Raw genomic sequence first — 27897 nt, forward strand, 5'->3', positions numbered from 1 at the left:
ATTCAAACGCTGGTCATATGATTGAAGACCACATAGATGATCATTTTACGGTAAAAGCCTTTTTCCAGTTGTGGGTAGAAGAAGGGGAAGCTTGTTCCTTGTTTGTGAGCAGGCGCCACAATTGCCAGACTGTGTGACCCAGCATCCGTATATCATCCCCCCACCCTCCCCCTCAGACTCAGCCCAGACTGTGTGACCCAGCAAACACTGCCCCCCCCCCCCCCCCCAGAAGCGGGTCACGCGTCCCCACGGGCGGCTGCCGCGGTTGCCGCGGAAACCGAGCGCCGTCACACCCGCGTGGCAGCGTTTCCATGGAAGCCCTCACGCCTTGCCGAGAGATGATTGCTGTTTTTTTGGTTGTTGTCTTTTCGTTTCGTTTTCTTTTCCAGAGCATTTTTTAGAAAGGCTGGATCTCTCTCTCCCGTAAAAGTGCTAAGGCGTCTCATTTCCGCACCGAGGCAATAGCCAGGTTTTCACATAGGAGTCTCAGGGTGTGAAAGCTTAAATGGGCAATTTGTAAGTAGGTTTTTGTAAGCGCCGTGTGTTACGTGTTTGTGATGTGTGGTGTGATGGTGAAAGCATCCTTTTCAAAGAACTCCTGGATGCTGTGCTTGAAACTGAGCCGGGAGCAGAACGGCTAGGCAAACAAACGCACCGTATTGTCTTGGCGGTTCATAAAATGAGCGCGGTGCTTTCGTCTCTTTGAGCAAATATTTTTGTCACCTGTAGAACGATCTCTTTCTCTTGCGCCTCCCTCCCTCCTTCCCTGTCTTGGGTCTTTCGTTTCCCGCACCTCTTGGTTTGCCAGGTGCAAAGGCCACTGAGGGAACTATTAAAACTCTCTCTGTTCCTTTCTTACTCTGAGGGCCGATTGGCCACATCCTGACAATCGGAATGCTGAGTCACAACCAGTTGCTCTTCATTATAATGCAGTGCTGAGTCACAACTAGTTGCTCTTTTTATTGATGGACATTTGGCGACTTGGAATATATATTGTACATGCAGTGTAGAATAATGGTGCAGTTTATTTTCAGCAGCTGCCAGGCCTGTCTCTGTGACTCATAGGTCTGACTTGTATTTACATAACTGTGTGTATGTGGAGGTGGGGTGTATACAGTTGCGTGTGTGTGTCCATGTCCAAGTGAGGGGTTTTAATTTTTTTGTGGTCAGTGTCTGGGTTTTTCCCCATAAAATGCAGTGTGCTGTGCCATAGCGTTACGACTCATGCCTTTTTTTATGTGTGTGTGTGTCTGCGTCATTCTCAGTGGTCAGCGCTCAGGGTCTCCAGGCCAAAGACAAGACGGGCTCCAGCGACCCCTACGTGACCGTCCAGGTCGGGAAGAACAAGAAGAGGACCAAGACGATTTACGGGAACCTCAACCCCGTGTGGGAGGAGAAGTTCAGCTTGTGAGACCCTCCCTACGGCGAAACCACTTCCTCTCTGCTCTCCCGCTGGGTCCTTGTGCTCTTCCCCGTGGCCCGACTCTCTCTTTCCCTCTCTCTCCCTCTCTCTCTCTCTCTCTCTCTCTCTCTCTCTCTCTCTCTCTCTCTCTCTCTCTCTCTCTCTCTCTCTCTCTCTCTCTCTCTCTCTCTCTCTTTCCTCTTTTCAGAGGATAAGTGCACATGACCTCACATCCCCACTGTGTCCTCAACGTTGATGCACGGAGGTGTTGGTAGTTACAAATGTGTCACAAGAGAAGGAGGTGAAATGAATGCCCTCTCTCCCTCCCTCCCTCCCCCCCTCCCCCCCCCCTCCCCGCTCCAGCGAGTGTCACAACTCCTCGGACAGGATCAAGCTGCGCGTGTGGGACGAGGACGACGACATCAAGTCCCGCGTCAAGCAGCGTCTGAAGAGGGAGTCGGATGACTTCCTGGGCCAGAGCATCATTGAGGTGCGCACGCTCAGCGGAGAGATGGACGTCTGGTACAACCTGGGTCAGTACCTGCCGTCCTTGCCGCGCGTGCCTGCGTACCGGTCGATGGGGGAACGTTGGGATTGCGTATGTCTGTGTGTGTGGCCTTCGAAATTTCGCGAGTGCTCGACCTGTCACAGTCGTCGCATTGCCATCCCCTCACAGCTCCTCTCAGCTCATTGGTATTCAGTGAATCAAAAGGAACCTATTACCCTGGCAAGACATCAAAGGGGCTTTTAAACAGCCATTAGCGTACACAAAAGAGAACTGAATTAGGTTACGACAGAATCCTACCCTTTCTCCCGAACGGCGTAAAGGGCTGCTGCCCAAACAGAACGACAAGATCCATTCAAACCATTAGCGTTCCTTCCACTCCAAAGCTGCCATCATCTAAATTAGCCTTGTCATTAGTGTCCTGGTTTCTCATGCACTGTTTTGGTCTGTGTCTTTGTCTGTGTTATTTTAAGCCTAGTGATTAGTCTGTGTTTGCTGAAGGTAAGTTTGAAATGAAAACCTACAGGAGGGTAGCTCTCCAGGAGCAGGGTTGGAGTGTAACCCTACAGAAGGGTAGCTCTCCAGGAACAGGGTTGGAGTGTAACCCTACAGGAGGGTAGCTCTCCAGGAACAAGGTTGAGCCACACTGGTTAACAAACAAGGACTAAATTGAAAAGGCTGGGTACAATGTTGCAAGAATGGTGGTTGTCTCTCACTTGGCCTTCTTTTTCTTGACCTCGAATCATTTTCAGTTTACTTTCTTGTTTAAGTTCAAATAAAATGTCTGAATCTGGTCAGACTACATTTCATGAAAACAAACCTCAACAAGAACACACTCTTGATTGGCCTTTGCGATTGTTTTGCATATCGATAACAGACCTGTGAAGAGCAAATGGCAATGTTTCTGATGATGAATATTCACCAGCAGCTTCGCTGGCTGAAGGTGAAAAGGTGTTCTCTAAACACAAATAAGCTAGCATCCTAACAAGCACCAAGCAACAAACGTGGTTTAAATATGCCTGTCAACAAGCACTATTACTTATCCAATATGGATATGACCTATCCATCATCTATACAGCTATGTTAACGATAATTCCTGGTGGGCACTCAGGCCCAAACAACTTTTAATGGTTAATTAATAACTCTTTTTCTTGAATTCAAGGTGAATAAATAAATACTGTGAATATGGCATTCTACAATGAAGCCTTTTTAGTAATATTATGAAACAATGAAAACATCTGTAGAATGATCCCCCTTCCATATCAAAAAAACATATTTTTGAGCCCCAGTGAATTGATGCTTTCAATAATTGGCTGACTGGTGCTCCTGTTCTCTCAACGGTCTCTGAAGTCATGTTTGGCTTTTGCTGGATTGCGCGTGTTGAGACTGTTATTCCATATTTGATGCCGTCAGATGGAAAACCCTATATATTCAAGTCACCTCCTAATTTGTGATTTCATGCTCACAAACATCTTGGAGATGCACGTTTTCATCAGTCAGCGAAGCACTTTGTCTCAATCTTCTCTGGTTATTTGAATGTGAGATCTCAGTGACCTGTGGTCACGTGAAAAGTGAAAAAAAAAACAATTTGACTTCACAATTGCAGCATGTACAGCAACTGTCTCTCTGATCTGCCTGTTTATTCAATATGCCTGTCTCTGATCTGCCTGTTTATCCAATCTGCCTGTCTCTCTGATCTGCCTGTTTATCCAATCTGCCTGTCTCTCTGATCTGCCTGTTTATCCAATCTGCCTGTCTCTCTGATCTGCCTGTTTATCCAATCAGCCTGTCTCTCTGATCTGCCTGTCTCTCTGATCTGCCTGTCTCTCTGATCTGCCTGTTTATCCAATCTGCCTGTCTCTCTGATCTGCCTGTTTATCCAATCAGCCTGTCTCTCTGATCTGCCTGTCTCTGATCTGCCTGTCTCTCTGATCTGGCTGTCTCTCTGATCTGCCTGTCTCTCTGATCTGCCTGTCTCTGATCTGCCTGTCTCTCTGATCTGCCTGTCTCTCTGATCTGCCTGTCTCTGCTCTGCCTGTCTCTCTGATCTGCCTGTCTCTCTGATCTGCCTGTCTCTCTGATCTGTGTGTGTCCGTGTCGTCTACAGAGAAGAGAACAGACAGGTCGGCTGTATCGGGGGCCATCCGGTTGCAGATCAGCGTGGAAATTGAAGGAGAGGAGAAAGTGGCACCCTACCATGTCCAGTACACTTGCCTCCATGAGGTGACTCCCTCACACACAAACACACACACACACAAATACCACTCCCTCACACACACACACACACACACACACGCACAAATACCACAACACTCTCACACACACACACACACACACCGCCCCCCCTCATTTCGAACCCGTACCTTGCACCTAATAACAGGTTAGCCTGGCCAGACCAGCTGAACATCCTGCTCATTAGAATGTGCACTACCTATTTAAAAACATCATGGCCTCTGGAACAAATTAAATCTATTTATAGTGAATGGACAGAGGCAATATCGTCACCTAGAGGGCAACAATTGAAATTATGAGGTCCTCTCTCTATCCATCCCTCCCTCCCTCCCCCTCTCTTTGCCTCCCTCTATCTATCCCTCCCTCTGTTTCTCTCCTCCCCTCCCTCTCTCTCTTTCCCACCCTCCCTCCATCTCCCACCCTCCATCTTTCCCTCCTTCTGTCTCTCCCCATCCCTCCCTGCTTCTCTCTTTCCCTCCATCCCTCTCTCTTTCCCTCCCATTGTTTCTCTCCCACCCTCCCGCTCTCCCTCCCTCCCTCCCTTCCTCTCTCCCTCCCTCCAGAACATCTTCCACCACTGTACGGACCTGGAGGGGGGCGGCGTGGTGAAGGTGCCCGTGGCGTACGGCGACGACGCCTGGAAGGTCTACTTTGACGAGCTGCAGCAGGACATCGTGGACGAGTTCGCCATGCGCTACGGCATCGAGTCCATCTACCAGGCCATGACGTGAGTTCAGCCCAGAGAGAGAGAGAGAGAGAAAGAGAGAGAGAGAGAGATTGTGTGGGTGTGCGCTTTAGGAGTAAAGAGAAAAAGTCCAATGACGACTTGTTTCCGAAGTTCGAAGTTTCCTAAGCCAGAAACACCTCATCTAGCCACGCCACGCCACACCAGACTGATAACGGACACACTTCACCTCTTGGCGACGCTGCGGCGTCACCGACGCGCTGGCAGCCCTGTGCTTGTGGAGGTTACCGGAGAGGCAGGCCGAACAATGTGGCTCCGTTTCGCTGGCACGACCTCGAATAAACCCTCACAGCGCCTTTCGCACCATACTTCAGCAAACTGTCACTGCATATGAATGTGCAATGCGGTCGGTAGCTCATCTGCGAGGCAGATGGTTTTGTCTCTTAATGAGGAAAGATTGGAAATGTAACTGGGCTCCCGTTGTGATACACAGGTGTGTTGGACTCCAACCGAACTCAACACACACACACACACATACACACACCATAGGGTGAATCCATGGACACGCTCACTGTCCTACTCTTCAGATCTCTACCCCTGTCTTTCTCTGTCTTATTCTCCCTGTCGCACGCAATCTCTGTTTCACACCCACACACACTCACCATATACGCGGTCCTGCGTATATGGTGCACCATATACGCACACAGGTGCACACATACACTCTCTCTCTTTCTCTCGCGCTCATCGCTCTCTCTCGCTCTCTCTCTCTCTCTCTCTCTCTCTCTCTCCTCTCTCTCTCTCTCTCTCTCTCTCTCTCTCTCTCTCTCTCTCTCTCATCTCTCTCTCTCTCTCTCTCTCTCAAATACACACGCAGTCTTGAACAGGCAGTGAGGATATTATCCTAGCAACTGTTAATATTACAATTTAAAGAGGATGAAATATGTATGAAAAGCACAAAGTTGTTTTAGCATTTGCCCTGGCAAAAATGACTAAATCAATGATCTCCCTCCCTCCCTCCCCCCCTTCACCAGACACTTCGCCTGCCTGTCCTCTAAGTACATGCTGTCAGGCATCCCGGCTGTCATGAGCAACCCTGCTGGCGAACATCAACGCCTTCTACGCTCACCCCACCGCCTCCACCAACGTGACGCCTGCGACCGTTTCGCCGCCTCCAACTTTGGGGTGAGGGCCCACGCACACACACACACACACACACACGGGACACACGCACACGGGACGTACACACACAATTGCAAACACACACGCACCGTACAAGCGCAGAAGGCACACTCAAACTGAGGTACAGTCAAAACCACGAGCTCACCACCCACAGTGGATGTGTTGGCTAGTGGAGCCCAGTACACTTAGCCTTGCCTGTGGAGTGGTAGTGGGCCGCATCATCAACAACGTCAATTAATGAACATAAAACACACTTGGATCCCATATAGCCATGGAAACCCATATGAACGGCATCACAATAACCAGATTAGACCCTGTGCAGAGCCAGAGCCAGCTTGTACTGACCGTTCAGATGACCACCAACAGAACAGTGGCGACCATTTTGGCTCCCCGTAGGTCTCCCCCCCAACCCCCCCCCCCCCCCCCACCCCCCGGCAGTTGCAGTCGGACTGCAGTGATATATGAGCAACTGCGGGGCAGTGTGCAGGCAGTCCAATGGACCCCCAGAGAGACACGTTTATTTCCAGAATTGCCAAATCTGTAGGTGCTCCCCTGAGATAATCATCAAAGTCCGGAGTTGCAAGGCTGTGACGGGTTGCCAGGTTGATCATCTATTCGAGTTCCTGTCTTTTTTTTCTTTTCATAGTTTTAGCCCGATTCTTTTTCTTTTAGGTGGTTTTGGGTAAGAGGGTTCCTATTTTGGGTGTCCTAGCTTGCTGCGGTGTAAACTTCTCGTGGGAGGCAGGTTTTCTCCCCTGCGCTGCTGAAAGACAGATGCCTACAGAGAGGGGAACAAAGGCACTGCCTTCTCCTGGGGGGAGGGAGGAAGATTATTGACTTCTGTTTCGGCCTCTAGCAGTCTTGCTACGCGGCCTTCTCGTCCATCTATCTACATCCATCTCTCTCTTCTTCTCTCTGTCTCTCTCACACTCCTTCTCTCTCTCTCTGACCCTGTCTTTGTGATCCATATCCGTCATCTATGGAGGCCATATTGATATCTTTTCCTCCTTTTCAATGATTGACTCTTTGGATTAGAAGGGTGTCTAATAGCACTGCTGTGACCTTGTCTGGCTTGTCCCCCCATGGCTCAGAGCAAAGAGTGTGTGTGTGTGTGTGGGCACGCATACGTGTATACAGATGTATTTCTCTGTTTTTTTCTTGTTTTCCTCGATTTTTGTTTTCATCCTTCCGGATTTTTCTCCCCAACAATCCCATGCCAGCTCCAGTGGGTTTGTCAGGGAGCCAAGGCTAACACTGCTAGCTGGGGAGCTTAATCCTGTGTCTATGCAGCAGGGACAGGGGTGTGTGTGTGGGGTGGGGTTGTGGTGTCCCTATTAGATTTGGGGAAGGACAGTGTGGTTGTATTTTGTTTTTATTTGTGATGGAACAAAATCCATTATCTTCCCTAGAGGGGGTGGGGGCTGTTGTGTGTGTGTGTGTGTAGGGCTGTTGTGTCTGCCAGGAAGATTTAAAAAAAAAAACCTGTCTGTTCTGACGGCTCTCTCAGTCCCCCCCAGGCTCTAAATCATGATCAGTGTCCTGTCCCCCACCCTAAGATTTCTCTCTCTCTCTCTCTCTCTCTCTCTCTCTCTCTCTCTCTCTCTCTCTCTCTCTCTCTCTCTCTCTCTCTCTCTCTCTCTCTCTCTCTCTCTCTCTCTCTCTCTCTCTCTCTCTCTCTCTCTCTCTCTCCACCACTCACTCTGTCTCTCTCACTCTTGCTGTCTCTCCGCCACTGGACACCCCTCGCCCTTTCTCCTCCAATTAATGTCTGATAGAAAGAAGATATGCAAGGACTGTCTCTCCCTCTAACACTCGCACACACATTCACATACACACCCCCACACACACGGACACACACACATATATACACACAACCATTATTTACACAACCAGTGCCGTGTGCATATTCAGTAGACACCGAGACACACACTCACTTTTACACACAACCTCTATCTGTCCTCTAAGCTCACAGGTAGTCCCTATACATACTGATTGTGTCCGTATATCTCCCTCGCTGTCTAGACAAGTGTCACCCCTCTTGTACGATGTTGTGTAGACGTGTTCAACATATCTCTCTCCTCCTTTGTCTCGCCTTCTCCATTAACTCTCATCTCTGGCTGCCTGTATTCACCTGTCACTCTCTCTCTCTCTCTCTCTCTCTCTCTCTCTCTCTCTCTCTCTCTCTCTCTCTCCCTCCCTCCACAGAGAGATCGCTTTGTGAAGCTCCTGGATCAGCTACACAACTCTCTCCGTATTGACCTCTCCACGTACCGCGTGAGTGCCGTTCTACCGTGCAACATTAGGCTCATCCATCCAGTGGCTCTACTGTATAGCATTAGACCCATCCATCTAGTAGCTCCCTAAATGGGCCCAGGCACTTCACGGAACCAGACATCAGCCCCATGATTTACACCAGTCAATACCCCTCGCTTGATTTGTTGCTTTATTGGTAGCTCCCTAAGTTGACATACCTCAAACGCTCTCTCTCTCTCTCTCTCTCTCTCTCTCTCTTTCTCTCTCTCTCTCTCTCTCTCTCCTTCTCCTTCTCCTTCTCCTTCTCTTTCTCCCACTCCTCTCCTCCCCTCCCTGTGTCCTTTGTGGCTGAACAGAACAACTTCCCCGCCAGCAGCAAGCCTCGCCTGCAAGACCTCAAGTCCACCGTGGACCTTCTCACCAGTATCACCTTCTTCAGGTTGAAGGTAGGCGGCCTCAGCGCGCACTCAAACACGCAGGAGTCTCGCGCGTGCAAACGTCGCCACGCCGACACGTCCTCCTGCACACGCACGCCATCGATCAAACGCTCGCACGCTCACGCAGTCCAAAACCAGTGTCCCGGTGCTGCGTTGTATGTCAAAGCAACGTCTTCTACAGTGTAATGCCTGTGCCAGTCATAGCGTGCATGCGTGAGTGTGTGTGTGTCCGTCGGTGTGTGTGTGTGTCTGTGGTGTGTGCGTGTCTGCGGCTGCCAAGTTCTCGGTGGGCTGAAGTAGCCTCGGCCTGTTTGTCCTCTACGACGGGAGGGGAGAGAGGAGGATGAGAGAGGATCAATCTTGGTCCTCTTATCAAAGCTCAGACAATAATAGTTCACACACACGGCCACATTAGTCATGCTCATCGATCGAAAGCCCTCTCTCGCGTGTGTGTGTGTGTGTGTGTGAAAGAGAGAAAGAAGAAATAGAGAGAGGTAAAGAGAGAGAGAAATGAGAGAAATTAGAGAGAGAGAGGTGTTTGGGTTTGGGTCGTGCCTGCCTCGGTGTGACGCTGTGTCTCTCCGACCCCCCCTGGTGGTCAGGTGCTGGAGCTGCCGAGCCCGCCCAGGGCTGCCCACGTGGTGCGCGACTGTGTCAAGGCCTGCCTCAACTCCACCTACGAGTACATCTTCAACAACTGCCAGGAGCTGTACAGCCGCCAGTTCCAGCCCGCCGTAGAACCTGTAAGTATACGCGGGGGAAACGTCAACCGCCCTGCCCTCCAAAAATTTACCAAATGAATAAACAGTATTGTTGACTTTGTAGCACTTAAGGCCATAATGGGCGGCACTTTATCGAGGTGAACTGTTAACGAATGTGTCGTGATCCTGGAACCTAACCCTAACCCTAACCCTGGAAGTGTTCTCCACAAGAACTATAACTTCACAGAAAACAACAAATACCAGCGCTATCTTGTCTCTCCCCTCCTCTGTGGCCGATATGATGGCTCAATTCATCTACCCGTGTCTCCCTCAGCCAAAGCCAGCGAAGAAGGAGAAGAAGGAAGGAGATGATGAGGATGAAGAGGAGGAGGAGGAAGAGGAAGAAGAGGAGGAGGAGAAAGAGAAACAGCCTGAGGAGCCTGGTCCGAGTATCCAGAACCTGGACTTCTGGCCCAAACTCATCACCCTCATAGTATCCATCATAGAAGAGGACAAGAACTCCTACACGCCCATCATCAACCAGTCAGTACACACACACACACACACAAAAAAGCACAGTCATCCAGCTGTATACATGCACACACACAACACAGAGTCATCAATAGCCAGAGTCATCGACAACACACACAAAGAGCGTCACGCTTCAGCTTCTTTGTGAAGAAAAGCTAGCCTGATATTCTTCTGCTGTGGCCTGACTCCTCTGTGACCTTTGAACCCAGGTTCCCCCAGGAGCTGGACGTGGGAAAGGTCAGCGCTGAGGTCATGTGGACACTTTTTGCTCAGGACATGAAATATGCCTTGGAGGGTAAGTCTGTGGTTGTGTGTGGGTGTATCTACTGGTTGCATGCTCATTGGTGTGTTATTGCACGGATGAGTGTGTGTGCGTGTGTATATATATGGTGTGCAAGGTGTAGGTTGGTTGTGTAGGTCATCTAGTTCATCGACAGCATTCTTCCACATCTACAACTCTAAATAAACCTGTTTTCTTCTTGCACTCCATACTTCAGTCCTGGATAATATTGACCACTACCACTGGAACCACGGTGAGGTGGCAGTTTAGCTCATTGGTAGCGAGTTAGCTCATTGGTAGCGGTTAACTCATTTGTAGTGGTTAGCTCATTGGTAGTGGTTAGCTAATTTATAGTTAGCTCAAGTGGCAGTAGAGTGTTTTGTACTTATGGACCAACATCCAAATTCTAATATTAGGTTGTCCCATGTTGAAAGTTTTTTAGTTTTTCGCAAACTTAGTTGGGTGCTGTTGTCTTTCATGTATCAAAACCAATAAGTGGTGTTAAGGAAAATCTTTTAACTGGGGTTTGTTCTAGGGGTTCCTATAGACATTTGTTTATATTCTTATATACTCTATGTCTTTACTAGAAATCCTGGACTGAAGATGACTAGACTAGATTCTACTGCTGAAATGCAAACTCTTCATGTGTTTCCCGGACGCAAGGAACTTTTTTTGTTGTTGAGCCTCTCATTATCTTCTGTTACTGTCTCGCCTCTGTCACTCTACCCCTTCATCATCTCCCTCCCTCCATCCTTACGCTGCACTCATCATGGGGTGACATGTTTATTTTTCCACGCTTTTTCTCTCAACCTTGCCTCTCCCCTCTCTCTTCTCTCCCTCCTCTCGCTCTCTACCTTTTTTCATTGCCATCTCAGCGCCCCCCACATTCCGCATTCGCCGACTTGACTTTTATGCTGGTAAGGTGTGTGTGTGTGTGTGCGCGTGCGTGCGTGCGTGCGTGCAATGGCAGGCGGATCTATATTTATGTGTAGTGTAAGGTAGTGAAGACTTCTTCATTTGTGTGTCTGTGTTTGTCACACTTGCCCTTGACAAATCAGCTCCCAAGGAACCATGACTCAACCACACGTCAGAATACCCATGGATTTTCTGCCTTGAATATAGACAAAAGCCTCTGTTGGTGGTCCAAACTTTCGCTTGCCCCCCCCCCCTCCCTTCCCCCGTAGAGCCCCCTCATCCTAACTTTCACCCAGAAAGTTGAATCTTCACATTTTGAATGTTTCCCAGTGTCAGTCAATTCCAGATCCTATCCAAGTTTTTGGTCCTGAGAGATGGTTGCTGTTTGAAAAGACAAGGTTTAAGATCCTTTGTGGGTGGAGCGACTATCTAAGAAGTCGTCCCCCCCCATTGGTGGCATTGTGTTAGTTTCACCAGACGACGTCTGTGTATATCTCCCCACTCTGATGGTGGCACTGCCAGTGTCCTCCAGCTCTTGGAACAGCGAGGTCCACAGCCTCATGTTGTGGTGAAAATGTGTAAACGCTGACTTGGGCACACGCATGGGCAGGGATGAAGTACACACTTTGATATAAATAGACCAAAGTAGTCGAACACCCACACTGCTCCACGACGCAACGCCACAGACCCCAGCACAGAGTGTGCGAAACACACACAAATACACACAGACGTGACAAAGCAAACAGCTTTTCTTCCAGGACACTATTAGTCCATCACGGTAGTGAAAGTACAAATCATACTAGAGACACCGGCGACACATTCTGCTTGGGTAAAATCCAAAGAAAATTCAAAACGGAGAAATATCAAACTCTATCAGTCTACGCCAAGGTTTAGCATTTCCTCTGAGGCGTTCCGCAGCGGCCAGGAAACGGAAGTGACCCGTGTCCCTCTGTGTCGACAGAGCACGAGAAGCACAAGCTGTGCAAGAGCGCCGACTATATGAACCTGCACTTCAAGGTCAAGTGGCTGTACAACGAGTACGTCCAGGAGCTGACCACCTTCAAGGACACGACCCCTGAATACCCCTCGTAAGTGACGGGTGGTTGTGTGGCTGTGTGTGTGTGTGTGTGTGTGTGTGAATTTTCTTGGTTCTCTCATGTTCAAGTGCTCTTTCTAAGGGGGTTTAGGGAGGCTTAGCATTATAATCGTTTTAGGGTTATAATTACATTAAGGGTTGTTGGGGTTAGGAGTTAGGGAAAACAGGATTTTGAATGGGACTGAATTGTGGGTCCACAAAAGATTAGCAATACAAACGTGTGTGTGTGTGTGTGTGTGTGTGTGTGTGTGTGTGTGTGTGTGTGTGTGTGTGTGTGTGTGTAAAATGGAAACCAGGAAACAGGAAAACACAGTGGCAAACATTCAGTTTACACACTACAGTACATACAAAACTGTGAACAGAGTTTAAACAAATCCTTAACAATAATCTCCTCTCAGATAGTCATCTCAGGCCTTGGATCTCTCTTTCAGGTTTTCTATTGAAATCACTTGTTTTCTCACATTCAACGCTTCAAAGTTAAGGCTCTCGCGGTAAATTGTTCTGTCTCTAGGCCATTATATCTGTATGTAACTAACTCTCCTCTCCATGCCTTTCTCTCTCTCCTCTCTCTTTCTTTCTGTCTTTCTCACTCTTTCTCTTAACCCTCATCGTCTTTCTTCGCCCCCTCCATCTCTCCCCCTTTTTCTGTCAACCTCTCTCACTCTCTCCTCCACCACCTCCTCCCCTGTTCCTCCGTCCGATTTCCCCCGCTTCCCTCCCTCCCTCCCTCCTCCTCCCCAGCTGGTTCCTCCAGTTCGTGCTGACCTGGCTGGCGGAGAACGAGGACGTGTCCATGGAGTTCATGCACGGCGCCCTGGAGAGGGACAAGAGAGAAGGGGTGAGCGGCCGCCGCGGTGATCCCCAACGTGGGCGCGGCCACGGGGTTTAGGCCCCGGGGGGGTTCCAGTGCAGGAGAGGGTCCTGCGTCGAACGTCCCTCACAAAGCGACCTCTTCCTGTGAATCGCACGCCGTGCGTGTTTTGTCACAGACTTCCGAATCGCAGGATTACAGAGCTACTGAATTACAGAGCCGCGGAATGATAGGGCCACATAATTATAGAGGCACAGAATTACCGGGTCACAGAATTCAAGTCACGATGCCGAGCGCAGCTCGCCCTGACCGTGGAACTAGGAATGGAGACATTGCTCCCCCTAACCTTTGTGCCCCCTCGCCCCCCCCTTCCCCCCCCCCCCCAACAGTTCCAGCAGACGTCGGAGCACGCCCTCTTCTCCAGCTCGGTGGTGGACATCTTCACCCAGCTCAACCAGAGCTTCGAGATCATCAAGAAGCTGGACTGCCCCGACCCCAAGGCTGTGGCCCACTACTACCGCCGCTTCGCCAAGGTAGGCCCACGCAAGCACACACACACACGCAGGATACACACACACGCAGGACACACGCAGGACACACACACACGCAGGACACACACACACGCAGGAAACACACACACGCAGGACACACACACACACGCGCAGGACACACACACACACACGCAGGAAACACACACACGCAGGACACACACACACACGCGCAGGACACACACACACACGCAGGACACACACACACGCTCGCTTGCTCACATGCACTCTGCGTGTAGAAGCTGGAGACAGGGAGGCACCCCAGGATGGGAGCGACTCGCAGGGGCCGTGCTGGGAGTTTCAGATATGCAGCTTGGGATTTCATGCTTCCCGCGAAGCCGACTGTGCTGGAGTTGAGTCGCAGCAGCTTTGAAGTCCCCGCGCGTGTCTTTCAGGGGTTGGGTTTCCTACGTTAAGATTGTTGGTGCTGGAGTGCAAAGTCAGCGTTTAGCCGTTTTCCTGGATGGAGGGGGGCCAGGTCTGGCTGTCAAGATGGTGTGATGTAGCCAGAGGAATGACAGGGAGAGAGGGAGAGGGAGAGGGGGGGGAGGGGGAGAGGGAGAGGGGGAGAGATCAGGACAATGAAGTCTCATAAAGCAGGAACAGTCCATGCAAGCTATCTTGATGCACTCCTACTCATCTTTTTTTCTCCATCTCTCTCTCCTTTCCATACTTTCTTGTGCTCTCTCTCTTTCTCTCTCTCTGTATATTTCCCTACTCCCTAACACTTTCTTCTTCCACCTCTTTGTCTCTCCCTCTCTCACTCTGTCTCTCTCCCTCTCTCTCTTGCCTTAAGGTCTGTACGGTCCTAGTTAATGACTGATGTCACACTTGTCTTGTGAGGCGAGGAGCAATGGAGGAAAACAAATAAACAAATTAAAGCAGACGGTCATGTTTTATTCATGAGGGGGCGAGGTGGGGGGGGGGGGGGGAGGCTGACCCAGCACACTGTGTTCTGGGAAGCCCATCCCAGACTGAGGCTCATCTAGACCGAGTCTCATCCGGAAGTGAGACTCATCTCAAACTAAGTCTCAGAAAGCCCGAAAGCCCCTCAAACATCCTCTTTGTAAATGTGACATCCAGTTCCTGGTTGATACTCCTATCAGTGATAGCTCCAGTCGTTGTCAAAGAAACGATAACATTGTTTTTGTTTTAAGCCGCAACATCAAAAGCAGGTTTGCATTCTCGAGATGATGACTGGTATAAGCGAAGATTAAATAAGGAGATGGGAATCGTTATGCTCAACATAGCTTTCATGCGGTTTTAATGAGTCCTCCAGGTTTCAAGAAGTTTCCAAAAAACATCAGTGAAAAGAAAACGTCACAAGGATAAAATCATTCTTTTTGAGTACTTATCCACAGTGAACTATTTTTCACCCCCTCCCTCCCCATCCCATAAATTAGACACACTTGAGCACATCTTTGAAGCTTGGCTTTTATCCCTAAACCCAGCGTTCCAGACATGGTTCGTTTCCACATGAGTTCCCACATGTTTAGTATCTTATTGATCGCCCGGTGGCGTCATTAATAACGTTTACTCATAAATGCGTTGGATGTCAATAATGAGATGATTATCAAGGGGTTCTAAGTTCTGTCAGTGATAATAATACAAATGTCAAAATCATTCTTTAAATGTTAGTTTATTTTCATTCTGGAGTGAAACTTTCTATTTGAATTCAAAACAGACTGATGAAGGGGGAAAAAACAAACTGAAAAAGCTCAGATATTTACTGAGGCAGGCCTCCAACCCTCACGTCATGGTCAGGTAGGGTGTTGCCAAGGAAGTCGCTTAAAGTGTGTGTGTGTGTGCGTCTGTCTGTGTGTGTATGTGTTGTGGAACAATTCTAGTGGCACTGTGTAGATTTGAATAGTCAAGAAGATGGCGGTTTCAATACATTTATTTCGCTTGTACAAATTAAGAATTAACAAAGTACTTTCCACCACAGTATGTGTGTTATCTCTTCCTCCCAGACCATCACCAAAGTGCTGCTGCAGTACTGTGCCATCCTGTCGAAGAGCTTCCCCTCCTACTGTGAAAAGGAGAAGATAGTAAGTAATGCTGTGCTCTCAGGACAAACTCACACACACTCACACATATCACACACACAGCCACGCACACATATCACACACGCACATCCAAACTCTTCTATAAACCGCCATCAGCCTCTGCCATGCTCTCTAAGATGATTTCAGAAGGACAACATGTATATATTTTTTTCTCCTGAAATGCAATCTGTTAAAACCACAGCTTGGTGGACCTTTGCCATATCTGTGTGCTCTGTGGCAATTTGTACTAACCTCCCCTCTCTCCCCTTCTCTTTTACCACCCCCCCCCCCTCCCCCCACCACCACACTCCCCTGTCCTCCTCCCCCCAGCCCTGCGTGCTGATGAACAACATCCAGCAGATGAGAGTGCTCCTGGAGAAGATGTTTGAGTCCATGGGGGCCAAGCAGGTGAGTGGGACCCTGGAGGAGAGAGCCAGAGACAGGTAGCCAGCATTTGTAAGCTGCACTCGTCCACCCCTATAAAAATAGAAAATATATAATATATAAAAATATAAAAGCTCACAAACATTCATGAATACTACAGGAATTCAACTTAACCCTTGTGTTCTCCTCGGGTCGTTCTGACCCATCAGTCATTGTGACCCACCGTCGTATTGCGACAACTTTACCGCATACAAAAACAAAGTGAAGCATTTTCTTTTAACCGTCGGGCTGTCTCAGACCCCCCACATTGCGAAGGTTAAAAGAAAAGTATTTTTATTTGTTTTTGTATTGGGTAAAATTGGGTAAACACAATGATGGTTCGTTATGAACCTTTGGGTCATGTGACCCGAAGGCAGCACGAGGGTTAAACACTTTATAAATGATGCCTGATCTAGGCAGAAGTACGTCTTGTATCATCACTGAGGAGATAGTAATTGCTGGATGTGTGCGCTGTGGTGAAAATGGAGGGCGTGTTCCGTGGAGTAAAACTGAAGCAGAGAAGACTGGAGTGGGATCTCCTCATCTGGTGGGAAACCAGCTCGACGTGTTACTAGCCTGATGCACGCTCTTCGCTCGAGACAAGCCCGTAGAGGTTTTTGACGCGTGCGTGTGTTATCGGGTCACGAGAGACACCCTGTCACACACAGATGCCGCACGTTTCTGACGCATAACCATGTCGCTACTTATCTTAGTTGAACAATCAAACCGCTTTCCGAATACGGATGGAATCATGTCCGCTTCCGCACACTGTCCACATGCTGAAAAGGACGTATTTATTTTGCACTTTTTAGACTCTTTTAAACAAAGTGACACACAGAGGGGGAATTTGAACCTGCAACCTCTACATCTGCAGTCAAATGCTCTAACCCCTGAGCTATAACGATCTATACCCCATCCCCATAGTCGTTTTATATGAAGTTGTGATGATTCAAAGTGTGTGTGTGTATTTGTATGAGGATGTCTCCTCAACGTGTGTGTGTGTGTGTGTGTCTTTCTGCAGTTCACTGTGGAGGAGGAAAGGGTATGTCAACACCTCTTCACTGTTCCTCCTCCTCCTCCTTCTTATCCTCACTCCTCAGAGCCTGGTCCCTGAAAATGTTGATAAAACCCCCCGACCCTGACCTGTCAATACCCTTAAACCTCTATCCAGATTCACCCCAATGCTAGAACCATTTACCTGCAGCAACCAGGGAGCTCCTCCTAAGTGGTTCCATGGTTATCCTGCCTGTGTAGCATTGTGCTCCACTGTTTACCTCTAGTCCCGTGGGAGTTTTGGTACCCCTAGTTTGGTATCTCTAGTTTTGGTATTTCTAGTCTGGTACCTCTAGTTTTGAGACCTCTCCCTTGTTCTTGTTTAAGACCCCACTTTTCCTGTCTTCCTCCCCGAGTGTTGTACAGGATCCTTGTTCCGTCTTGACATCATTCATAGGATTCCGCTTATGGAATTCCAACACACTTTTGTCAATGCTGTGTGTGTGTCTGACTTGCTGCTTCTCTCCCAAGCTTGAGAATGAGGAGGAGCCCGAGGAGTTTGATGAGGAGGTGGGTGTGTGTGTGCATCTGTGCCACTGGGCCAAGATCACTCTTCCCAATGATACATTTTCCTCCACTTCCTGTCTGGATACTGTAGCCTTACGATAGCAGCAAGCTGTGCTCCTGTGGTGCTTTGATGACTCTCTGACATGTGGAATCCAGATACAGACACTCAACCATTGAGCACACAGGTGTTTTTTTAGTTGTTATTAAACTGAGTGTTCGCTTGGGCAAGACTGACTGGACTGTATTCAAAGCTTTCTGTTGTCAGTAGGAAGACCTATGTTGTTCAACTACAGCGAATTAGTGCGGCGACGAGATCGTTTCATTAGTGTGCTGTTGGTGGTGGCCTCCAAGGCTACCACGCTTGGCTTGTGTGCGGGGGGCGTGTGTGTGTGTGTTTTAGACGGCTGGCTGAGTAGTTCTGAGGTTCACAGCTGTGTGTTTCCCACAGGCCATCACTGACAACGAGGGAGATGATGACTTGGTGGGTATGACCATTCACAACAACACATAGCTCCATGTCAAGGGTTAATGACCCTCCATTCAAAAAAACACTGCGCTCTATATCAAGGGTTAATGACACTCCACTACAGCACATACATAGCTCTTTGTTAAAGGGTAAGAGTCATTGACGTAACATCTCTTATGTGTGCCTCACTTAGACCGTATGCGCTTGATGTATTTCCGATTCCTTGATATTGCCTTTGCTAGTGAGTTTAGCTTTAATACACAGAACATATTTCTCTGTCCATCAAAATACATGCTTTCTTTAGCTTGATCTTGTCATTCTCTATGGGGGTATTTCCTCGTTTGGGGTTCGACAGTCAGATGAAACCAAGGTGAGCACGTTAGAAAAGCTGGTCTGGTAAAGTTGCTCTGGTATATAACAGGAAGTGATGCAATGGTTAACAAAAACAGAGTTTTCCAATGCTGGAAGTTTCCACGATGCTGCTTGTAACCTCTACTTATAGCATCGGTCTCACACCCCCACCCAATGTCAGTAAATGTTTACAATGACAAATACCTTTATGTTATAGAATAAGCATTTTAGTTGGATGTTAATTTTTGTTTATTATTCTTTTCCTTTTCTTGTTTCGTCGCCTTCCGGCTCAGTCTGGCTGCTCGGACTCAGAGGGTTCAGAGGTGAGGTGCCGGGGGGGGAGGGTCGGGTTGGGAGGATGCCAGACTTTGTTTACCCAGATTGTTTTAGGACGCCTCCTTGTAATTCACCACCCAAGCTCCTCTGCTCCCCGACAGGGGGTGTCCTGTGGTGTTCGTTAGCCGAGACAGTCAAATCAAAAACGTTGCACTCCTAAAGTGGCTCCAATTACAGAACTCCGGAGATCACTACTAAGGTTTCCAACGGCTGGAAAATGCTCTTACGCAAGCCTTTCAACAGACTAACAGAAGGCCCACAGATAATTGAATTTAAGAGTGTCAAAATGTTGCTTTTAGTTTCCCTCTGAGGCACAAATGTCTCCCTTGATGGCCTCGCAGGAGGGAGCCTCGAACAAACAGAAAAGATGGAGGGAGATAATCGTGGGTGTTAACATTTTGGTAACACAAAGGGCTTTGTACGATATAATGTAGTCTAAGTTAGTCAAAGATAAACAGCTCTATTCATTTTGAGAAAGACGGCTGCCTAAGGCTCAACATCTCCGGCCTTCACACCTTTACGGTTGTCAGGAGTGTGTTGTTTGACGGACAATGAAAAGGTTGTTTGTAGTTTGACATGCTATGGCGCAGGAGAATGAGCGTGTATGAGTGTGTGTATGGACTAAATGTGTGCGTCGAGCATGCCTGTCTATCTCCCCTGGGACTTGATTAGCTGGAAGTTGATTAGGAACGCCAATCTGATCATGATGACCTACCCAAGTACCATCCACTTTAGAAACAACCAGGAGAGCATTCTGACCCAGATGCGGTTTAGGAATGTCTGCCAATTAAATGCCTCTGTTTAAATAACCACAGAGACATTTATAGATACAAGAGATGGCCGTATTCTACTCCAAGTATAATGCAGATACGCACCAACTCTACGCTGTTGTAAAACATACCTTTTTGACGGGGGTTCGGATTCTAAATAATCTGCTGCAGTAGAATAGGTGTCAGTGACTGTAGTCCAGAGATGTCATCCTCGTCTCTCATCCTCTCACCTTCAGATGGACAACAAGGACAAGGAGGAGAAGGTCGGTTTAGTAGAAGAACCAGAGAGTTGTGGTTCTCACTGTGGTGTGCTTAGACAACTCGCCTCGCTCAAAACTAAACCAGTAGTGTCTGTTGTGTTGTCTTCATGTGGGGTCTGTTATTTGTGTGTGTTTTGATGTCGTCTGTGTGCTACTGTTGTACTGGATTGTAGGGCACCACAACCATGATTTGTATAGTCATATAAGGCGTACATTAAAATCAACCCCGTTTGATTTGACAAATCAATTGTGGATTCATATTTAGATTGAACCTTTGTTGTTAGGTAGGTTGTTTTTTGATTCGGCCAAAGTAAGTTTGGCCGGGCTTTTAGTAGGTCTGTTTTTGAACGTGGTTGTCTCCTCTGACTGCTCTTAGACTGATGATGATGATGAGGACAGTGAGGAAGAGCAGAAGGTTTGTTTACATCCTGGCTCCCCAACATCAGTTTGTTTACATCCTGGCTCCCCAACATCAGTTTGTTTACATCCTGGCTCACCAGCATCAGTTTGTTTACATCCTGGCTCCCCAACATCAGTTTGTTTACATCCTGGCTCCCCAGCATCAGTTTGTTTACATCCTGGCACCCCAGCATCAGTTTGTTTACATCCTGGCTCCCCAGCATCAGTTTGTTTACATCCTGGCTCCCCAGCATCAATTTGTTTACATCCTGACTCCCCAACATCAGTTTTTTTACATCCTGGCTCCCCAACATCAGTTTGTTTACATCCTGGCTCCCCAACATCAGTTTGTTTACATCCTGGCTCCCCAATATCAGTTTGTTTACATCCTGGCTCCCCAGAATCAGTTTGTTTACATCCTGGCTCCCCAACATCAGTTTGTTTACATCCTGGCTCCCCAGAATCTGTTTACACCCACGCCACACTCTGGAATCTTCATGAGGTCAAACTCGCCAGCCCCTATCCAATCATGTATCACCTCGGCTGTCAACTTTTGCAGAACCGACACTCACTTGGCTTATCCTCATTTGTGTCTCTCCGCCCCCTCATCACCGTCATCATCTCCTGTCTCATCGTCGTTATTCCTTTTGAAATGGTTTACCGTGTGTCTTACCTCTTATTTTACACGTAGGTGTTTTATTTCCCTCCCATTTTAATTGTTGGTCTTTTCTGTTGCGTTTCTCCAAAAGCTTGACAAGGAAAAGGTGGGTTTTTCCAACTCAAGTTGGAACTTTTGATCCTTCATGTCTTTTTGTCTGTGCCGGTCATTCACCTTTGTTTTGTCATTTTCTGCATCCTTCCAGTCTGGCTCAAAGAAGGACAGGGTATGTGTCCTGCGTCTAGTCTGTGTGTGGTTTACACCTCATGACTAGAGAGGGGATAGGGGGGAAAGTCAAATAACCACTCCAAATGGTTTTGTTTATTCAGTTACTCGATAAAGGGATATTAGTGTGTGTGTGTTCTTTGGTTCGTGTATATTCATGTTTGTGGTGGTGTGACTTTAACAATGCAATTACAAGTTGTCTGTCTGTACTTTTGTAATCTGTAGGCCGAAAAGAAGGACAAGGAGAAACAGGTCTGTCTGTTAGAGATTCATGCTCTCCCATCCTCCTAGTCCCTGCCTCGAGATCTCCCTCCAGCCCCTCTCCGACCTCCCTCGCAAACACACTCAGACACACACACAAGCCTTTCTGCACACTCTCTGGAGCCCTTTCGTCAGAGCCGACTCTGTTCTGCTCCTAGCCTTCATGGCGCAACCTAGTGAAACCCAGAGTGTGTTTCGAGTCTCTCACAGTCCTTTGGCTACCCTGCAGCACTCCTCCTCTCGTTAGAAGCTCGGTATAGTTCCCTCAACCCGTCTGCACAGCGGTGCAGAACTCCCATCTCTTCCCCTCCCCCCTCCCCCCCATCCCTGTGAGACTCTGCCTGTGTTCTGTCGCTCCCTATTCAACGCCTTGTTCTCTTCTCCTCGTTTCCCTGAAGGAGGACGCTAAGAGCAAACAGGTGGGTGGCTCCAGCGCCTCGATACTGACGTGTGTGTGTAGATCAAGTGTGTGTGAGAGGCTGGGAGAGGCCGGGGAGGTGAGACCTATCCTCACGGCTCTCCTACAGTAGGGCTTGTCAGCTCCAGGGGCACTCTGAGGGAGACGCGCTTCGAGACACGCCGGAGGGGGTTATTATGGGGTCGATGCGTATCAACAGAACACGCGCTGCGAGCCGGTTGAATAGTTTGCGAGAGTGCGAGCGTGCACTACAGTGACATAAACATGACGAGTTCATCGTTGGCTCCAGTTTGTCTGCAGACTCCCGATTACTGATGAGTGATTGGCCAGCGATTTAGTCGCTTCCCAGAGTTCTTTTGAGGGCACACTTGCATCTTGTTGAAGCGTTTAGTTTTAGCGATGGCAGAGAAAAGAATACATTATTATAGTTTTCTTGAAGTTAGAAAATATCCCGGTTAGGTAGTCGTTGACAGTATGCCCTCTAGACTGTAGAACAAATGATTTTCACAGGTGTGCTACTGTTCTGTTTCAATAGTTCCTTTTGTTTAACCTGGCTTATGTTTGTTTTTTCACATCACATTCTCTAGTCGAAGGAGGAAGTGAACCAGGTTTGTTTGGCATCCTACCGCCATTCTTCCATCCCAACTGACACCCTATTTTCCAAATATGTGACACAGTACACTACAAAGTAGTGGACGAATCCTAATTATCCAGTTTGTGTAGCTAATACCCACATGTAGCCAGAATCCACATGACATTTTATAATAAGTATCATCCAGCTAATGAAGCAACATAGTGTTGCAGTGTTCTTGGAACCTGGTGTAGAATCAAGTAAACATTAAGCCACCCCCACTATCTCCCCCTGCATCCCCCTGTGACTGTTTCATCGCTCTGTTCTCTTATTTTCTGTCACCCCCTGTCCCACATGCAAAGATTGAAGCCACAGCCAGCTCAAAGAAGGTAGGATATTAGAGACAAGGTCAGACTGTGTTTCTCATGTGTTCCAGAAGGCCGTCTGAGCATGCTCTTAGGGCGTGACTGTGTGTGTGTGTGTGTGTGTGTGCGTGCGTGTGTGTGTGCAGTCCTCCTCTTCTGGAGTGTGTCGATCACGCAACTCTCAAGCCACAAGTGTATTTTGTCGAATTACCTCAAAGACAGCCGTCGTATATCGTTGGTACACTCTTAAATAATAGATGTTTCAGTAACTTCCCGTGACATGGATTTGTTTTATAGGCATTCGTAGCTAGGGATCTGTGGCTCTCTGGATTGATGGCGTAGAGCAGGGGGTGTTCAACCGTGGTCCTCAGGGCCCACTGTCCTGCATGTTTGAGATGGTTTCCTTCCACAGAGCTTGATAGCAACCCATTCATTTGAACCAGGTGTGTTGGAGCAGGAAAACATCTCAAACATACAGGACAGGGGACCCTGAGGACCAGGGTGGAAAACCCCTGGCGATAGAGGAAGCTGGCTAAGGCTCAGCCTACTCCTTCACTAGTACTGCACAGCAATAAAGACTGGCCTCAAAAATCTGCCTAGCAATACAAGTGTCTATATTAAGAGACCTAAGACATTTAGAAGAATAACCATTCAATTTTCAGCAGCAGTGTGCTTTCTAAAACTGTTTTTGTATATATATTTTTTGTATATGTATTCATCCATTGCTCAAGGACAATGTACAATTGATTCCAAACAAATCAACTGAATAATAATTGTACTAGATCTTTTTTAAATGACTTAACAGTTAAATAAAACATGTAATATGCACTTTTAGGGCAGGCATGTTAACTAAACTCAGGAGAAGAGGTTAACTCACTGGGTCAGGGTCTAGTGAGAGCAGTCACAACATTAGTCTCTCTGTTCCTGTATGATCCTCTGAGTGAGAAATGATTACTGAATTGTCTCATAAGAGGCTGAGTGGGTTTTAATTAATTTGTGGCAATAAGTTGTGGTGTAGCAGGCAATGTTATGCACATGACAAGTCCAAGGTTGCTTGTAATTCGCAGGTAATTGCAGTTGTTCACCAACAGGTGACTTACCTTCCAGGTGTTACAGTATGTGTTGAAGTTATATGCACTAGCTAAAGCCAGAGAGAACAATTCTTCAATGCTCATTTTTGGTGTGTGTGTGTTGCTCTGACTCAATGTGCAGTTGGACTCGGAGGCAGCAGACATTCTCAATGACCTGCAGCTGAAACTCAACATGGTGCTGGACAACTTCAGCGCCATGTTCGGCAAGAGGTGAGAGTGACATCCGAAAACCCACACGCACCTCCGAGATCCTTCTGGAATGATCCTTCCTCCCCTCGGCCCTCCATCTATCTATTCTCCTCCGTCGGCGGTGGTCCTCGACCATGCTATGAATCATCCTTTCGTGTTTTTTTTCCGTCCGTTTATACTCGTCTTCATTCCTGATGGTTCCGTCGTTAACCGCCTGCCGTCTCCCCTAGCTTCCTGGCGCGTATCACCAGCTGCATGCGCCAGATGGCGGAGCTCCTCTACCAGATCAAAGGAGCTCCCAACCGCAACGCGGCCGAGGCGGACGCCGACAACATCCTCCGTCCCCTCATGGAGTTCCTGGACGGAAAGTGAGTGTGGCAGGGTGTAGCGACAGGCCCCACACTTGAAAGTATTTGAAAGAGAACGTCCAAACTGGGCCTGCTAAATAAAGCATGCGCTGTCAACTTCTATCCGGAGACTTGATCCGGGGGGGGGGGGGGGGGGGGGTTGTGCGTGTCTGCTTCTAGTTTGAATGCCAGTCGGATTCTGGTTAAGAATGCCCTGCAGGTTATGTGAAGTCAGGCTTCTTTTTTTTTTTTATCAGCATGGTGGCTGGCTCTGGTGGGGTTTATGAAACTGACGTCTGAAAAAACACGTCTCCCCTCCTCATCCTCTCCCCCTCATCCCCTCTCCTCTCTCCCCGTCCTCTGGTTTCCAGCCTGAGCATTTTTGCGGACACGTGCGAGAAGTCGGTTCTGAAGAGGATCCTGAAGGACCTGTGGAAGACGGTGCTGAGCAGCCTGGAGAAGACCATCGTCCTGCCTCAGAGCAACGACAGCTTTGTAAGTGCGAGAGAGGCGCGAGAGCGCACGACAGACGGTGTGTCTGCTGCTTTGTTCCCCCGTATTTAGAGGGAAGATGGGGATTGGGGAACGTGCGTGTGTATTAATCTGTGTGTGTGTGTGTGCGTGTGTGTGCACGAGTACATGCCCAGTGCACGTTTGAGCCTATATTGCGCCTCTCCACCAGCACAGACAAGAAGACAACAGGCGGCTGGTAAAAGCTCACAGCGATGCTCTGGGGCCCTCTTGTGGAGGCCATGATTATCACATAATAACTGCTGTTCCTCTCCTCTACAGGGGGCACAGATTCTCACCGCTGCCAAGGGGCTGTCTAACCTTAAGGTACAACAGACCTTCATTGCCACTCCCTCTCTCACTGTGTCCCCATTTGCAACTTAATTCTACCCCAAGTAATAGTCATGTTTCCCGGGGAAGTGGGGCGTGGCTAATGCCTGTCCGTCATTTTGGTTGCAATAGGGAGGGGGCGAGACCAAGACGCTCACACCTAAACAGTGTGTGATCATCGACGCGGCGCTGGAGACCATCAAGGTGGGACACACACACACACATACACACAGTACAATCTCTGTCCTTCTCTGACACAGATTATATTTATATTTAGTCATTTAGCAGACGCTCTTATCCAGAGCGACTTACAGTAAGTACAGGGACATTCTCCCCGAGGCAAGTAGGGTGAAGTGCCTTGCCCAAGGACACAACGTCATTTGACACGGCCGGGAATCGAACTGGCAACCTTCTGATTACTAGACCGCTTCCCTAACCGCTCAGCCACCTGACTCCCTGCTCCCAGATTACCACGCTTACCTGTCTCACCAGCGCACGCACACACCGAATCAGTCTTTATGTCTCTCTCACTCCCCCCCCCCCCGCCGCCAAATACACACACGCACCCAAATACAGGACCGAAACACATTTAGGAACACACGTTCTCCAACAACAAAACTGTCGCACAAAATCCGACAAAATCCTGTCTCGGCCTCCTGCAGCAATACTTCCACGCCGGCGGGAACGGCCTGAAGAAGGCCTACGTGGAGAAGAGCCCCGAGCTGGCCTCTCTTCGCTACGCCCTCTCCCTCTACTCCCAGAGCACCGACGCCCTCATCAAGACCTTCGTCTCCTCGCAACACGCGCAAGGTGACCGCCTCCCCACACACACACACACACACACACACACTATATACTATTTTCTATACCGACCATTCACTTCCATTCAAAATAGGTTATCTCTAACCCCTAGCCCTAACATGTCCTAACACACACGCACACACATACATACACACACACGCTTGAGAAGACAAGTACTGTTACTGGACAGATGTTTTTTTCTTTGTTTCTCAGTGCACAATGGGATGGGCATGAGGATCGTTCCTAATGAGAAGGTTCGACCAGACAGGGGTAAGGCTTCAAAGACATGAAACACTTGCTTACATTCTACATCGATTCAACAAATAGAAGAGAATCAACCATAAGGATCGAAGGTGTCTGAATCTCAGTTTACCAGGGTGGGAATTCTAGGTTGTAGTGTGACTGAATAACTGGTAAAGCTAGGTTGTAGTGTGACTGAGTAACTGGTAAAGCTAGGTTGTAGTGTGACTGAGTAACTGTTAAAGCTAGGTTGTAGTGTGACTGAGTAAAAGCTAGGTTGTAGTGTGACTGAGTAACTGGTAAAGCTAGGTTGTAGTGTGACTGAGTAAAAGCTAGGTTGTAGTGTGACTGAGTAACTGGTAAAGCTAGGTTGTAGTGTGACTGAGTAACTGTGGTGTTGTTTGACTGCCAGGCTCCGGGGTGGAGAAGCCCGTGGGTGAGGCCATCATCCAGGTGGACATGGCTCCAGGGAAGGTCAACGTCAGAGGTCAGGCAGAACACACACACACGGCTAACACCATAACACAGAACACACACACACAGCTCTTCTGGTCATAATGCTGGCCAGTATCACAACATCATAACACGCGCGCGCGCACACACATACCTAACAAAACAACACAACAACTGTCTCTGTTTTTCTTTTTAAAATGATTTATCTCTCTTTATACCTTGAGGAACTCTCTCTCTTTCTCTCTACACCTCGAGGAACCCTTTTGTTCTCTAACCCCTCCCTTTCCCCCTCTCCTCCTCCCATGTTTCGCTCGTCGTCGATGTTTCCTTCCCTCCTCCTTCCATCAGTCCTGGCGGTGAATGACATGAAGTGGCAGACATCCGGCATGTTCCGCCCCTTCGTGGAGGTGAGCCTGATTGGTCCGTTCCTGGCCGACAAGAAGCGCAAGTTCACGACCAAGTCCAAGAACAACAGCTGGTCGGCCAAGTACAACGAGGCCTTCCAATTGTGAGTGTCGACTGCATGTGTGGCTCGGAGCAGATTTTCAGTTTTACTTAGGTTAGCCTGTGAAAAGGAATAGAGCAGCCGTTAGTGACTGTGTGTCGGTTCATTCACTGGTCTCGTTTTATAGACAGGTCTTTGGTAGATATACACACCCACCGCCACCTGTACACCTCTTATCAATCTTTTCTACCTTCTTATCTTTCTCTTTCTTCACTCCATCGCTCCCTCCTCCTCTCCTTCTCTCCTCCCCTCTCTCCTCTCTCTTCCTCGTCCTCCCGCCCTTTGTCCTCCTCCCCTCTCCTCCTCCTCCTTCTCCTCTCTTCTCCCTTCTCCTTCCTCAACCTCACCCCTCACCATTGCTCCCTCCCTTTCCCCCCCTCGTCCTCACCCTCCCTCCCGTCCCTTCTCTCCCTCCAATGACTCCCTCCACCACCACCCCCCCCCCCTTCCAGCGTGCTGGGCAAGGAGTCGCCCGACTGCTACGAGCTGCAGATCTCGGTGAAGGACTACTGCTTCGGCCGCGCTGACCGGCTGGTGGGCGTGGCCGTGGTGCAGCTGCGCGACGTGGCCGAGCGGCGGAGCTGCGTGTGCTGGACGCCGCTGGGCGCGCGAGCGCACGCCGACGAGACGGGCGTCACGGTGATGCGCATCCTGTCGCAGCGGCCCGCCGACGAGGTGGCCAAGGAGTTCGTCCGGATCAAGTCGGAGACCCGGCCGCTCGAGGAGGGCCGATGAGGAGGGGCGTCTG

At 48.8% G+C, this 27897-nt stretch overlaps 1 protein-coding gene across 1 annotated transcript; it reads left to right on the plus strand.

Moving 5' to 3' along the window:
• Positions 1–1265: 1265 nt before the first annotated feature.
• LOC134016854 (protein unc-13 homolog B-like) lies at positions 1266–27897 on the plus strand (the record flags this gene model as incomplete). The annotated part of the gene is given in 38 exon segments (XM_062456114.1): positions 1266–1407; positions 1766–1935; positions 4015–4130; positions 4703–4866; positions 5856–5913; positions 5915–5969; positions 5972–6006; positions 8209–8277; positions 8613–8702; positions 9296–9436; positions 9729–9937; positions 10135–10220; positions 10423–10458; positions 11081–11122; positions 12082–12208; positions 12958–13054; positions 13417–13560; positions 15546–15623; positions 15951–16028; positions 17065–17085; positions 17568–17606; positions 18052–18084; positions 18714–18743; positions 21049–21069; positions 21294–21320; positions 21728–21748; positions 22335–22355; positions 22681–22707; positions 23896–23984; positions 24194–24331; positions 24682–24805; positions 25103–25147; positions 25283–25354; positions 25813–25960; positions 26165–26221; positions 26604–26678; positions 26993–27152; positions 27602–27897. Coding segments are annotated over 38 exon segments (3368 nt in total), but the record flags the coding sequence as incomplete, so codon positions are not given.

Source organism: Osmerus eperlanus, unplaced genomic scaffold, assembly GCF_963692335.1.
Source record: "Osmerus eperlanus unplaced genomic scaffold, fOsmEpe2.1 SCAFFOLD_328, whole genome shotgun sequence".
NCBI lineage: Eukaryota > Metazoa > Chordata > Actinopteri > Osmeriformes > Osmeridae > Osmerus > Osmerus eperlanus.